Here is a 14,175-nt window from a genome sequence, read left to right on the forward strand (position 1 = left end):
TAGAAAGATTTACTTCAACTGAACAATCACCACATCTTAGGAGGACCCCTCAGATTCATACGCAGCTTAGGTGCTTGCACAGACACTGTGGTGCTTGGACAGACACTGGCCGTCCAAGTGCTCAGTTAAATTGGCTTCACTCTATCAGAATGGATGAATGCTCTCGTTGTCACCATGATAGGCCTAAAAGAGTGAAGTTAGTGACATGCATTATTTAGTTACCTCATCTTGTGGCTCCTGCAGTGAGCCTCACTTTGAATTACTTTAAAGGTCCAATGCAGCCGTTTTTATCTCAATATCAAATCATTTCTGGGTAACAATTAAGTACCTTACAATGATTGTTTTTAGTAGTACAAAATAGTACAAAATAACATGTAAAAAAGCTTAGCAAATATCAATTTCTCAAGCATGAATTTTGCTAGAAATGTCTGGAAGGTGGAGGGGAAAACTGAAAACTAGCTGTTATTAGCAGAGAGGTTTGGAACTCTCTTTCTTATTGGTCTATTAAGTAATTTACCGCCTGGTGATGTCAACAGGCAGGCAAAAACTCCATCCCACCAAAACAGGCTGAAATTTCAGGCACTAAAATGTTCTTGAACTAAAATGGCATTATATTAATTTTCACAATTTCACAGTATTATTACAATCTCATAGCGTGGAAATATATATAAAACATTTTTTTGAGTGGACTGCACCTTTGAGTCCAACTTTCCAATGGCAGTGGATAGCATGCAACAAGCAATGCAACTACAGAGGAGGTTTCTGAATAGATAATATTGTTGAGTCTTCTTGAATGTTTTTATTTTAATTTTAAAGTCAGCGCAAAAGACCTCACTATAACACTGTAAACTGTATGCACTGTATATATTTACCATGGCAGCATCGCTCCCTCTGCTTATATAGCTTTATCCCCTCTGTAAATTGTGTATTCCTACTGTAATCAGCCTATACTCCTGAGTTTCATGTTTACTGTATCGATATTGTATATTCTGTATGATGTGGACTTGTGTCTCTATTCTGTTTGTTTATTATGTTGCAGGCAGCACCTTCACACTGAGACAAATTCTGGGTTATGTGTAAATGTACTTGGTGAATAAAGATTATTCTGATTCTGACCAGATCCCAAAACTATTCCGGGGTACCCTCCGAATATAATCATGCACGATGAAGTGACATTTGTGGCCAAAGAAGATGAAAAAATGTGTTCTCTTTCAGATATCCATCAAGTGTGTGCTAGACAGTACATGCACAAATGACTAACTAGGAAGTGAACTGACCAGAGCTTTTATGAATTAGAGACACAAAGTATTCTAAACACATGAAATGAGTAATGTTAATAGGTGTTATAATGAAATTCTTATTTTGTCTCAAACTGTATTATTGCTCCGGCTCCAAGGTTTCATTAGAATAAAAAAAATCCTTCTTACTTTTATGTGGGCTTTTTAAATACTCACAATACTGTATGTAATAGGTAAATTAATGATAATAGATGATTGACATACTCATGCAAGATGATTGACTTACTTTCAATATCGGATAAGAGGTTTGCAGTGGGCTCTGTAATAGTCCGGCAAAACATTTGGTAACACTTTACTTATAGGCCTACTGTTTAACTAAAGTCTGCAGGTATAATGCTTTGTAACTTAATATAAGAAAGTTTTAGCATTTATAATAATGCTTATATAATAAGGCTCATGACTGCATGGCCAGGCATGACTCCAACACCATCAACAAGTTTGCCAATGACACAACAGTGGTAGGCCTGATCACCGACAACGATGAGACAGCCTATAGGGAGGAGGTCAGAGACCTGGCCGTGTGGTACCAGGACAACAACCTCAAGACAAAGGAGATGATTGTGGACTACAGGAAAAGGAGGACCGAGCACGCCCCTATTCACATCGACGGGGCTGCAGTGGAGTAGGTTGAGAGCTTCAAGTTCCGTGATGTCCACATCACCAACAAACAATCATGGTGCAAACACACTAAGACAGTTGTGAAGAGGGCACGACAAAGCTTATTCCCCTCAGGAGACTGAAAAGATTTGGCATGGGTCATCAGATCCTCAAAAGGTTCTACAGCTGCACATCGAGAGCACTGGTTGCATCACTGCCTGCTATGGCAACTGTTCCGTCTCCGACAGCAAGGCACTAAAGAGCGTAATGAGTATGACCCAGTACATCACTGGGGCCAAGCCTCCTGCCATCCAGAACCTCTATACCAGACAGTCAGAGGAAGGCCCTAAAAATTGTCAAAGACTGGAGCCACCCTAGTCATGGACTGTTCTCTCTGCTACCGCATGGCAAGCGGTACAGGAGTGCCAAGTCTAGGTCCAAAAGACTTCTTAACAGCTTCTACGCCCAAGCCATAAGACTCCTGAACAGCTAATCAAAGGGCTACCCAGACGCTCCTTTTATGCTGCTGCTACTCTCTGTTTATTATCTATGCATAGTCACCTCTACTAACCGGTGTACCCCCACTTTGACTCTGTACCGGTACCCCCTGTATATAGCCTCGCTATTGTTATTTTACTGCTGCTGGTTAATTATTTGCTACTTTTATTTTCAATTTTTTACTTAACACTTTTTTTCGTAAAACTTCTTGTTGGTTAAGTGCTTGTAAGTAAGCATTTCACTGTTGTATTCGGAGCATGTGACGCCTCTCTAAGTATCAAAATTCCAACTGACTGGTTCATTTTGAGATGATAATAAGACATACAGGCAGGTTTAGTAAATGCATTATCACTATTGCAGTTCTCTTTTACCATAGCATAGGCAACTCACAAAAATAAGGCTACAGACTGCTCCAAATTGTATGGTGGTCGAGTCACACTCACCATTGGCTCTCCGGCCTAGGGGCGGGTCTTGTTTCTGATGTTGGCGAGCGTTTAAGGTGCAAGGGGTGTTCTATGGATGGCGAAGGAAAAGCTTACTTGGCACTGATCCCTCCTTTCCATATAGACGTAGCTTACGTTAGGCATCAAATACTCTGTAATGTATCGTAAATAGTGCGTGTTTGCAGAGGATAGTGGATGCATGTTTAATAATGCGATGAGGCCAATGCACTTTGCAAGACTTGTGCTGCAGAGAGCCTCCGCAGATCCCACGACCTGTTGCTGAAGCCGGGAGGAGAGAGAAGAGGCGCTTGAGAAGGATAGTACTGCATTGGACACGAGAGCCGGTGGTTTCTTCGCTGAGGAAATCATGCAGTTTGCAATCTGGCTGGTTGGACTAATGTGTCATCTGTCAGCACTTGTCCGCAACTCCTTGGAATACCGATTGCATCCGAAACAAGGTAGCCTACATATCTTGTTGATTTATGGTAGGATCCACCCGGTTAAAATGCAGTTTCTGAGAGTATGTTTAAAATGTTTAGTAGGCTAAATGGCACTGAGAAAATATTCCAGTAGAGTAACAGTACATTGTAGCCTACATGTTCTCATATAAAATAGTTGAATGTTCAAAACTGTTACATTGACATCTCTATTGGCTACATTATAAACCGTTATAAACTCTAATGCACGTTTCCCTTGTCTTTTAGAAAATTTCATCAAACAGTTGTCGTCCTATGAAATTATCACCCCGCTGCGGATAAATGATTTCGGAGAATCATTCCCCCACACATTGCACTACAAAAGGAAACGGAGAAGTATACATGCAGATTATTCGGCTGGTTTACGTGCTCACTACAGAATTGACGCATTCGGACAACGCTTTCATCTCAATCTAACCGCCGACTCCGGTTTTATCGCCCCCACATACACTGTGACACATTTGGGAGCGGAATACAGCAAATCAACTGAGTCCCGCCAACAAGACCTCAGCGATATGCGTCACTGCTTTTTCCGCGGACATATCAACGCCAATATTGAATCAACCGCTGTCTTCAGTCTGTGCACTGGCCTTGTGAGTATGACTCTAAACTTAGATACTTTTTAACAGACATTGCTGACAAGTCTCCCGGGTAATTCCCATTTCAACGGATTCCAAGCATATCCCCCATAACACACTAGTGAAGTGCATATGTGTAACATGAGCATGTGTGGCTTGACATGTGTCATTGACCACAGTGTGAGCAGGGACAGCATCGCATTTTATGCCTATTCAGCAGTAATACCACTGGGGTGATGCTGCTATTACACACGATTTGCATATTGTCCTCTGCTGGATATTGTTTACATAGTGGGTATCTGTGACATACATGTGTTTTTTAAATGATGAAACACCTTGGACACATGTTTGTTTTTATTGTGCAAATTACAGAATTACACATAGCCTAGGCCTCTTGGAATATACAGTACCAGTCAAAAGTTTGGACACACCTACTCATTCCAGGGTTTTTCTTTATTTTTACTATTTTCTACATTGTAGAATAATAGTGAAGACATCAAAACTATGAAATAACACATATGGAATCATGTAGTAACCAAAAAGTGTTAAACAAATCTAAATATATTTTATAATTGAGATTCTTCAAAGTAGCCACACATTGCCTTGATGACAGCTTTGAACACTCTTGGTATTCTCTCAACCAGCTTCACCTGGAATGCTTTTCCAACAGTCTTGAAAGAGTTCCCACGTATGCTGAGCACTTGTTGGCTGCTTTTCCTTCACTCTGCGGTCCAGATTGTGAGATTGTGTTGAATAGATGACTTTATGGGTCAGATAGGATTACTGTACAGGGGCAGGGTTTGAACTCAAAGGGGTTTTGCCTGGGGTAACTGGCACTGGCCATGTATCAGATGTTCTGCATGGCTGTATAACTTAACTAGCACGAAACACCATCAACTGATTGTGTTTCAGTGAATCACACCCTTCTCTTACCTCTTTTATTTATGTACTTTCATGTTCAGTGGATGACTTCAGATATACTGTACATACAGATAGTACCTCACCTTCTGGAAAAAGAAGAAATAAGATATGATATTTATGAGATTTGATTGTCATCCTGGCCAACTTGATGTACTGCATGAATTCAAGCTATTTTCCAAACATTAATGTATGACTTCAAGCTCCTTTTCAAATGTGTTTGCATCTGTAAAGTTTATTAGTACCCTCTGTGATGTTGTCAATTCAATTAAATTCAAGGCGCTTTATTGGCATGGGAAACATATGTTAACATTGCCAAAGCAAGTGAAGTAGATAATATACAAAAGTGAAATAAACAATAAAAATGTACAGTAAATCAAATCAAATGTATTTATATAGCCCTTCTTAGATCAGCTGATATCTCAAAGTGCTGTACAGAAACCCAGCCTAAAACACCAAACAGCAAGCAATACAGGTGTAGAAGCACAGTAAACATTAAACTCACAGAAGTTCCAAAATAATTAAGACATTTCAAATGTCATTTTATGTATATATACAGTGTTGTAACAATGTGCAAATCGTTAGTCATATCATCAGTCATTGAGAACGACAGGACAATAGGCACAGAGAGAGCATCAGTACACCCATGGCTCTAGGCTATTAGGTCATAAACGTGTTGGCCTAGTCTCTGAGAGCGGAGGCTGCTGGGGCTTCGTTGGACGAGCACATTTTGGTGTGATGAGGTCATTAAGGGATGATTAAGCCTCTAAAACAAAAGAGTCATTTTGAGAAGGAAGTTTCCCTTGTCTCTGGTGCCCAATGGCTTCCCTCCGGGGATGCTAGGGGCCTTGTGTCTTTTCACAGTGTGCTGTGACTTGTGGGAAACAGGAGAAAGATCTTGGGCTGTGGATAATTACTAATGAAGGTGCTGAGAGGAATCTAGAGGACAACTCACACCGTGGGAAATGTGTGTCCTTGGGACTTTCTCTGTTTAAAGGAACATAATGGGGGTACATTCAGAATACCCCCTATGTATCCCATATGTCCCTCTCTCTGTTTCTACAGTCAGCTGCCAAGTGATGGATGTCTATGTAAAGATCCGATGCTAGACATTTTAACGGTCTATTTAACCTGAGCGATGGACTGTCTTCACTGTACGTCACATTAGATGAGTCAGCCTATAGTGCATGACAGTGGTCTTTGCCAGCTGTGTGCCAACAGACAGAGATTCCTCACCTTGGACTTTGTGGTGTTCCCTCCACCATTGCCTTGAACTGAAGCTTTCTGTGGAGTCCCCTCCACCATGGCCTTAACCTGAACAGGAAATTTTTCTGCCATTGTAATCCTTGGGCCGGCTGCTTAAGCACTTTTTGGGGTTACTTAATTTTTTTTATATATATACATTTTCAGAATGGAAAAAACGCTTTCAGTGTAAAGTTAAATGACTAAAACCATTTATAAAGTGTGTAGAAAAGATAATGTACCTATATATTTTTGATTAATATAAACTCTGAGAACTAACAATCACCAAAATAAAAACTAGACAGTGAGGGGAAATAGACCATTCCAAAAACAATGAATTTAGCAGTATTCATTTTGTTATTATGTTTGAGCAAAACACAGCACTAGCCTTAGCAATTTGCATAGAATTGTAGGAAATGTGCTTTTAAACTGCTTCTCTCTCAGCTCAGTGGAGAAATGTGTAGAATTGGCACAAATTGGCATAACATTTAAAACATTTCTCTGCACCAACTCTAAAATATTCTAAAAAATATTAGCCGTGCCTACAGGCCGACCACGCTCATTGATATGCCCCACTGCCACACCCACAACCTAAGCTCTTTTTTGATCCAGAAAAAAACTCTACTGAAGCTCTCTGTGGAGTCCCCTGCACCATGGCCTTGACCTGAAGCTCTCTGTGGAGTCCCCTGCACCATGGCCTTGACCTGAAGCTCTCTGTGGAGTCCCCTGCACCATGGCCTTGACCTGAAGCTCTCTGTGGAGTCCCCTGCACCATGGCCTTGACCTGAAGCTCTCTGTGGAGTCCCCTGCACCATGGCCTTGACCTGAAGCTCTCTGTGGAGTCCCCTGCACCATGGCCTTGACCTGAAGCTCTCTGTGGAGTCCCCTGCACCATGGCCTTGACCTGAAGCTCTCTGTGGAGTCCCCTCCACCAAAGTCCCATTTCAGCACCCATTCCTGACAGCAACCATTGTCTGTCCATCTGAACCTCGTTTTCAGATTTCCAAGAGACTAGGAACTAACACTAGACCCCTGACACCATTTTAATTATCCAATAAATTAAATCAATCAAGTCTATTCCTCATTCTGATAATGTACTACTACCTCATTTTCACATTTGGTCTGATAGAATTTGGTAAATGTCATACAGAGATGTACAATGTTACATAGGTCGTTGTCAGTCTGTGCATCACTACTGTCTTGACCCCATGCTCTATTGGACACAGCACATGTAGGAAGTACCTAGTGCCCAGCCTCTGTCTAGTTCATCAACTCAGTAATCATTCAGTCCTTGGCATTACTGTACAGTACCTGAGTGAATACCTTAGGCTTAGGCTGACATTTGCCTTGACATTACTGTACAGTACCTGAGTGAATACCTTAGGCTTAGGCTGACATTAGCCTTGACATTACTGTACAGTACCTGAGTGAAAGGCTGACATTAGCCTTGACATTACTGTACAGTACCTGAGTGAAAGGCTGACATTAGCCTTGACATTACTGTACAGTACCTGAGTGAGTGTTTCAGGCTGACAGTGCCTGTCTGCACTTTGACGTAAACATAATGTTCTGCTGAATGGCATAGGCTGCTACAAGATGTCTTCTGCTTGATGGCCTTGTGCTCAAACACTTCCCCCCAGCACAAACTGCCAGCACCATGCCTCGTAATGATACAGTGTAACTGCTCAATGCCTGTGCATTCACATTCATTCGTCAACTGTACTGCTTTCAGAGGAGCAGAGTGGGGCTGCCTTCCTGCACTCAAGGTAGTTTAGTTTACACACAGTATACAAGGAGAGAGAGAGAGAGAGAGAGAGAGAGAGAGAGAGAGAGAGAGAGAGAGAGAGAGAGAGAGAGAGAGAGAGAGAGAGAGAGAGAGAGAGAGAGAGAGAGAGAGTGAGAGAGTGAGAGAGAGAGAGAGAGAGAGAGAGAGAGAGAGAGAGAGAGAGAGTGAGAGCGTCTGCCAACTTGCAGAAGTTTGTTTCCTCTGCTTTGTGTCATGTTATTACAACCCAGTCATTATATTGTACTTGGGCTCAGATTCATCTCTCATCATAGAGCTAGGCCAGCAACACGTAGGCTTTCCAAGATGCAAGGGTGCTACGGGGCAAGTGTTTCTAACATCTATTGTGAACGGAAAAGAGGAACTGTACATTATTATTATGGTTGTAATGGATATTATTTTCCATGTCCTATCTGGATATTTTCCCGTTGTCAAACACCGACCACTTGTGGAGATGGTCATTGAAATTTCCCCCAAAAGATAACATTCCACTGCACAATATCCTGTTAAAGTGTGCGTATGAAATTACCATACAAACACCTTTGTCTTCACGGCCGAGTGAGCCAGCGAGTGGCTGGCTGTTGAACTAAGCAGCTTTGTGAGGGCCTCCCTCATCTGCCACATCAATATTTGCATTGCTCTGACAGCCGCCTCTTCCTGTCACGATTAAAGTATTGCACTCTCAAATACCATAAAACAACAGTTTAAATTATTTATTTTTTTACCCCTTTTTCTCCCCAATTTCATGGTATCCAATTGTTTTTTTAGTAGCTACTATCTTGTCTCATCGCTACAACTCCCGTATGGGCTCGGGAGAGACGAAGGTTGAAAGTCATGCGTCCTCCGATACACAACCCAACCAAGCCGCACTGCTTCTTAACACAGCGCCATCCAACCCGGAAGCCAGCCGCACCAATGTGTCGGAGGAAACACCATGCACCTGGCAACCTTGGTTAGCGTGCACTGTGCCCGGCCCGCCACAGGAGTCGCAGGTGCGCGATGAGACAAGGATTTCCCTACCGGCCAAACCCGGACGACGCTAGGCCAATTGTGCGTCGCCCCACAGACCTCCCGGTCGCGGCCGGTTACGACAGAGCCTGGGCGCGTACCCAGAGTCTCTGGTGGCACAGCTGGCGTTGGAGTACAGCGCCCTTAACAACTGCGCCACCCGGGAGGCCCATAAAACAACAGTTTTAAAGCCACCGTCTGTATTTAGGTGACATGCTAATGGTGTGTGATATGAAATAAATAAAATACAAATGCATTATTTTTTAGGCTTTTTCTTCCCCAATTGGTAGTTACAGCCTTGTCCCATCACTGCAACTCCCATATGGACTCGGGAGAGGTGAAGGTCGAGAGCCTTGCGTCCTCCGAAACACGACCTTGCCAAGCCGCACTGCTTCTTGACACACTGTTCACTTAACCCGTAAGCCAGCCGCAACTATGTGTCGGAGGAAACACCGTACAACTGGCGACCGTATCAGCATGTATGCCCCCGGCCCGCCACAGGAGTCACTAGAGGGTGATGGGACAAGGAAATCCCTGCCGGCCAAACCCTTCCCTAACCCGAACAATGCTGGGCCAATTGTGCGCCGCCTCATGGGTCTCCCGGTCACGGCCGGCTGCGACACAGCCCGGGATCGAACCCGGAACTCTAGTGACATCTAGAGTCATTGCCTTAGACTGCTGTGACACTCGGGAGGCCCGTCATATGAAATGACTCTATTAGATATGTGTCAATCAAGCCCATTTTTTCTCATCAGATTTCATGAGGATGATGCTGTCATCTGACCCTTTATTACACAATGTCCTTAACTCAAAGAATTAAATAATTCTTCAGGCATTCCAGAATGCAAATTATGGAATTTGCATTCAAATAAAATAATTTTATTTGCCACATGCTTCGTAAAAAACAGGTGTTGACTAACATTGAAATGCTTACTTACGAACCGTTCCCAACAATGCAGAAAAAAGAAAATAGAGAAATAATCAAAAAGTAATAACACGTAATAATAAAAGTAATAATAAATACACAATGAGTAATGATAACTTGGTTATATACATGGGGTGCCAGTACCAAGTCAATGTGCAGGGGTACGAGGTAATTTAAGTAGAGATGTACATATAGCTAGGAATAAAGTGACTAGGCAACAAGATAGACAATAAACAGTTGCAGCAGCATATGTTATGAATCAAAAATAAGTTTGTGCGAAAAGGGTCAATGTAGATAGTTAAATAGTTAACCAAATAGTGGCTTGGGCTTGGGGGTAGAAGCTGTTCATGGTCCTGTTGGTTCCAGACTTGGTGCATCGTTACCACTTGCTGTGCAGTAGCAGAGAGAACAGTCTATGACTTGGGTGGCTGGAGTCTTTGAAAAACATTTGGTCCTTCCTGACACCGCCTGGTATAGAGATCCTGGGTGGCAGGGAGCTCGGCCCCAGTGATGTACTGGGCCGTACGCACTACCAACTGTAGCGCTATGCGGTCGGATGCCAAGCAGATGCCATACCAAACCAGTCAAGATGCTCTTAATGTTGCAGCAGTATAACGTTTTGAGGCCCATGCCAAATCTTTTCAGCATCCTGAGGTGTAAGAGGCGATGTCGTGTCCTCTTCGCGACTGTGTTGGTGTGTGTGGACCATGATAGATCCTTAGTGATGTGGACACAGAGGAACTTGAAGCTCTCGACCCGTCCCACTACAGCCCTGTCGATGTGAATGGGGATGTTCTCGGCCTTCGTTTCCTGTAGTCCACGATCAGTTCCTTTGTCTTGCCGACGTTGAGGGAGAGGTTGCTGTCCTGGCACCACACTGCCAGGTCTTTGGCCTCCTCCCTACAGGCTGTCTCATCATCGTCGGTGATCAGGCCTACCACTGTCGTGTCGTCAGCAAACTTAATTATGGTATTGGAGTAATGCGTGGCCATGCAGTAATGGGTGAACAGGGAGTACCCCTGAGGGGCTCCTGTGTTCATGGTCAGCGGATGTCTTGTTGCCTACCCTCACCACCTGGGGGCGGCCCGTCAGGAAGTTCAGGATCCAATTGCAGAGGGAGGTGTTCAGTCCCAGGGTCCTTAGCTTAGTGATGAGCTTTGAGGGCAATTAGGTGTTGAACACATAGCTGTAGTCAATGAATAGCATTCTCTCGTAGGTGTTCCTTTTGTCCTAGTGGGAAAGGGCAGTGTGGAGTGCAATAGAGATTGCATCATCTGTAGATCTGTTGGGGCGGTATGCATATTGGAATGCGTGCAGGGAGTCTGATGGTGTTGATGTGAGCCATGACAAGCCTTTCAAAGCATTTTGCTTTTTTAAATGTTTTATAAATGTTTTATTTATTTATTTATTTTTACACCTTTTTCTCCCCAATTTTCATGGTATCCAACTGGTAGTTACAGTCTTGTCCAATCGCTGCAGCTCCCGTACGGACTCGGGAGTGGTGAAGGTCGAGAGCCGCGCGTCCTCCGAAACATAACCCAGCCAAGCCGCACTGCTTCTTGACACAACGCCCACTTAACCCGGAAGCCAGTCGCACCATACACCTGGCGACCGTGTCAGTGGGCATTGTGACCGGCCCGCCATAGGAGTCACTTGTGCGCGATGGGATAAGAACATCCCTGCCTGCCAAACCCTCCCCTAACCCGGACGACTCTGGGCCAATTGTGCGCCGCCCCATGGGTCTCCCAATCGCGGCCGGCTGCGACAGAGCCTGGACACGAACCCAGATCTCTGGTGGCACAGCCTTAGACCACTGAGCCACTCGGTAGGCCAGCATTTTATTGCTACAGGTGTGAGTGCTACGGGGCGATAGTCATTTAGACAGGTTACCTTGGTGTCTTTGGGCACAGGGACTATGGTGGTCTACTTGATACATGTAGGTATTACAGACAGGGTCAGTGAGAGGTTGAAAATGTCAGTGACGACACTTGCCAGCTGGTCAGCGCATGTTCTGAGTACGTGTCCTGGTAATTCGTATGGCCCTGCAGACTTGTGAATGTTAACCTGTTTAAAAGTCTTACTCACAACGGCTACGGAGAGCGTAATCACACAGTCGTCCAGAACAGCTGGTGTTCTCATGCATGGTTCAGTGCTGCTTACCTCGAAGTGAGTGTAGAAGGCATTTAGCTGGACTGGTAGGCTTGCATATCTGGGCAGTTCTCGGCTGGGTTTCCCTTTGTAATCCATGATAGTTTGCAAGCCCTGCCACATCAGACTAGCATCAGAGCCGGTGTAGTAGGATCCAAGCTTAGTCCTGTATTGACACTTTGCCTGTTTGATGGCTCGTCAGAGATCGTAGCAGTATTTCTTATAAGCGTCCGGATTAGTATCCCGCTCCTTGAAAGCGGCAGCTCTAGCCTTTAGCTCAGTGCGGATGCTTCCTGTAATCCATAGTTTATGTACATACGGTCACTGTGGGGACGACGTCAATCATGCACTTAATAATGGTGCTGGTGACTGATGTGTTAAACTCCTCAATGCCATCGTATGTAACATATTCCAGGCTGTGCTAGCAAAACAGTCCTGTAGCTTAGCATCTGCTTCATCGGACCACTTCCATATTGGGCACGTCTATGGGACTTACTGTTTGAGTTTCTTGCTTGTAAGCAGGAATCAGGAGTATAGAGTTATTGTCGGATTTGCCAAACGGAGAGCAAGGGAGAGCTTTGTATGCATTTCTGTGTGTGGAGTAAATGTGATCGAGAGTTTTTTCACCTCTAGTTGCACTGGTGACATGCTGGTAGAAATGAGGTAAAACGGATTTCAGTTTCATTTTCTTGTTTGTTTATGGCCCTATACAGCTCATTGAGTGTGGTCTTAGTGCCAGCATTGGTTTGTGTTGGTAAACCGGTAAATAGTTTGGTCTACAGCTTATCATGAGGTATTCTAACTCAGGCGAGCAGAACCTTGAGTCTTCCTTAATATTAGAGATCACGCACTAGCTGTTGTTAACAAAGAGACACACATCCCCTCTTTAGCTTATCCGAAGCTGCCGTTCTGTTCTGCCGATGCAAAGAAAAAACAGCAACATGTACAGTATATTATCCATGTCCTCGTTCAGCCACGACTCTGAGAAACATAGATATTACATGATGGCCTATCCATATACAGCGGCAACATGATCAGACGTTCAAATACTGCCATGGCAAGATCGTGTTACTACGACTACAAGTCTGGCCAAATTAAGATCAAACATCTGTACTAAGAGGGATTACCAGTGTGATAAATGGTGATTGACAGAGACCTCTCTAAGTAGTATTTTTCTGTTTGCTTATTTTCCAAGGTGTTCCCATTTCCACCAGCTAAAGAAGACTGTACTTTTTAGATATTCTTTTTGCGTTATTCTTGTGTTTTTCGGACCAATCATGGAACTAATGATGCATAGTACACTGTGTACTTTACTAGTACTCAACATTTACTCAGAGAAACAGCACACATGCTATAACAGCTAGGTACATCACTCACATCAATCACTGATACATGGTCCTGAATGAACAAATGTAATAATTAGGAGTTGAGTTGTCTCTAGATCTATGTCTGGGACAATACAGGACATGCACTTGCTGACTGGTAGGGACTACTCAAAGGAGTTCTCTAGACACCAGTCCTATCATGCTACAGATGTAAGATCTTAAGGAAATGCAAACTTGTAGTGTATTTGATGTTGAAAAAGGCTTCTAAAGTTTGTAATTTCCACTTTAAAATGTCAGACTTCATTTCTCCCAATGAAAAATGTATTAAAATCCATTAATTATAATTCAAATAATAATTCACATTTCCTGTTTCTGCAGGATTATTTTCCTGCTGTAGCAAACTGGCTCTAATGAAGATCCTACATATGTATAGCTGCCATACACACTTCACAGACCTCCTCTAACCAACTCTTCTCTCACAATCTACCCTCTCTCCTCCAGATGGGGACTTTTACAACCCAGCATGGTGAATACTTCTTAGAGCCCCTGATGAAGGCGGATGAGGGGGAGGAGTACGACGAGGAGCACAACAAACCTCACCTCGTCTACAGACAGGACAGGAAGAGGAGAGAGAGTCCTGCCAGTGAGCCCACACAACCCTGCTCAGCTTCAGGTAACATACCTACCTACCACAGTCTGCCCCTGTACTAATCATAGTCTGAATTCTCTCCTATACTGTACTATACTATACTGTATTACACTATACTAGAGGGTTTTCCAAACTCGGTCCTACCCCCAAACCCCCCCCCCCCAGGTGCACGTTTTGGTTCTTTCCCTAACACTATACAGCTGATTCAAATAACCAACTCATCATCAAGCTTTGATTATTTGAATCAGCGGGGTGAGTTTGGGAAACCCTCTTATACTAACCTATGC

General features: G+C 43.7%; 1 protein-coding gene across 1 annotated transcript in view; it reads left to right on the plus strand.

Annotated features, from left to right (window-relative positions):
* The first annotated feature begins 2,886 nt into the window (after window positions 1-2,886).
* LOC110532091 (A disintegrin and metalloproteinase with thrombospondin motifs 20) overlaps window positions 2,887-14,175 on the plus strand; it is a 141,194-nt gene continuing 129,905 nt past the window's right edge. Inside the window, exons 1-3 of the mRNA XM_036970373.1 lie at window positions 2,887-3,294; window positions 3,541-3,905; window positions 13,741-13,912. Coding sequence (XP_036826268.1) covers window positions 3,204-3,294; window positions 3,541-3,905; window positions 13,741-13,912 — 628 coding nt within the window. The 5' untranslated portion in view covers window positions 2,887-3,203. The remainder of the gene's footprint in view (window positions 3,295-3,540; window positions 3,906-13,740; window positions 13,913-14,175) is intronic.

Source organism: Oncorhynchus mykiss, chromosome 1 (assembly GCF_013265735.2).
Source record: "Oncorhynchus mykiss isolate Arlee chromosome 1, USDA_OmykA_1.1, whole genome shotgun sequence".
Lineage (NCBI taxonomy): Eukaryota > Metazoa > Chordata > Actinopteri > Salmoniformes > Salmonidae > Oncorhynchus > Oncorhynchus mykiss.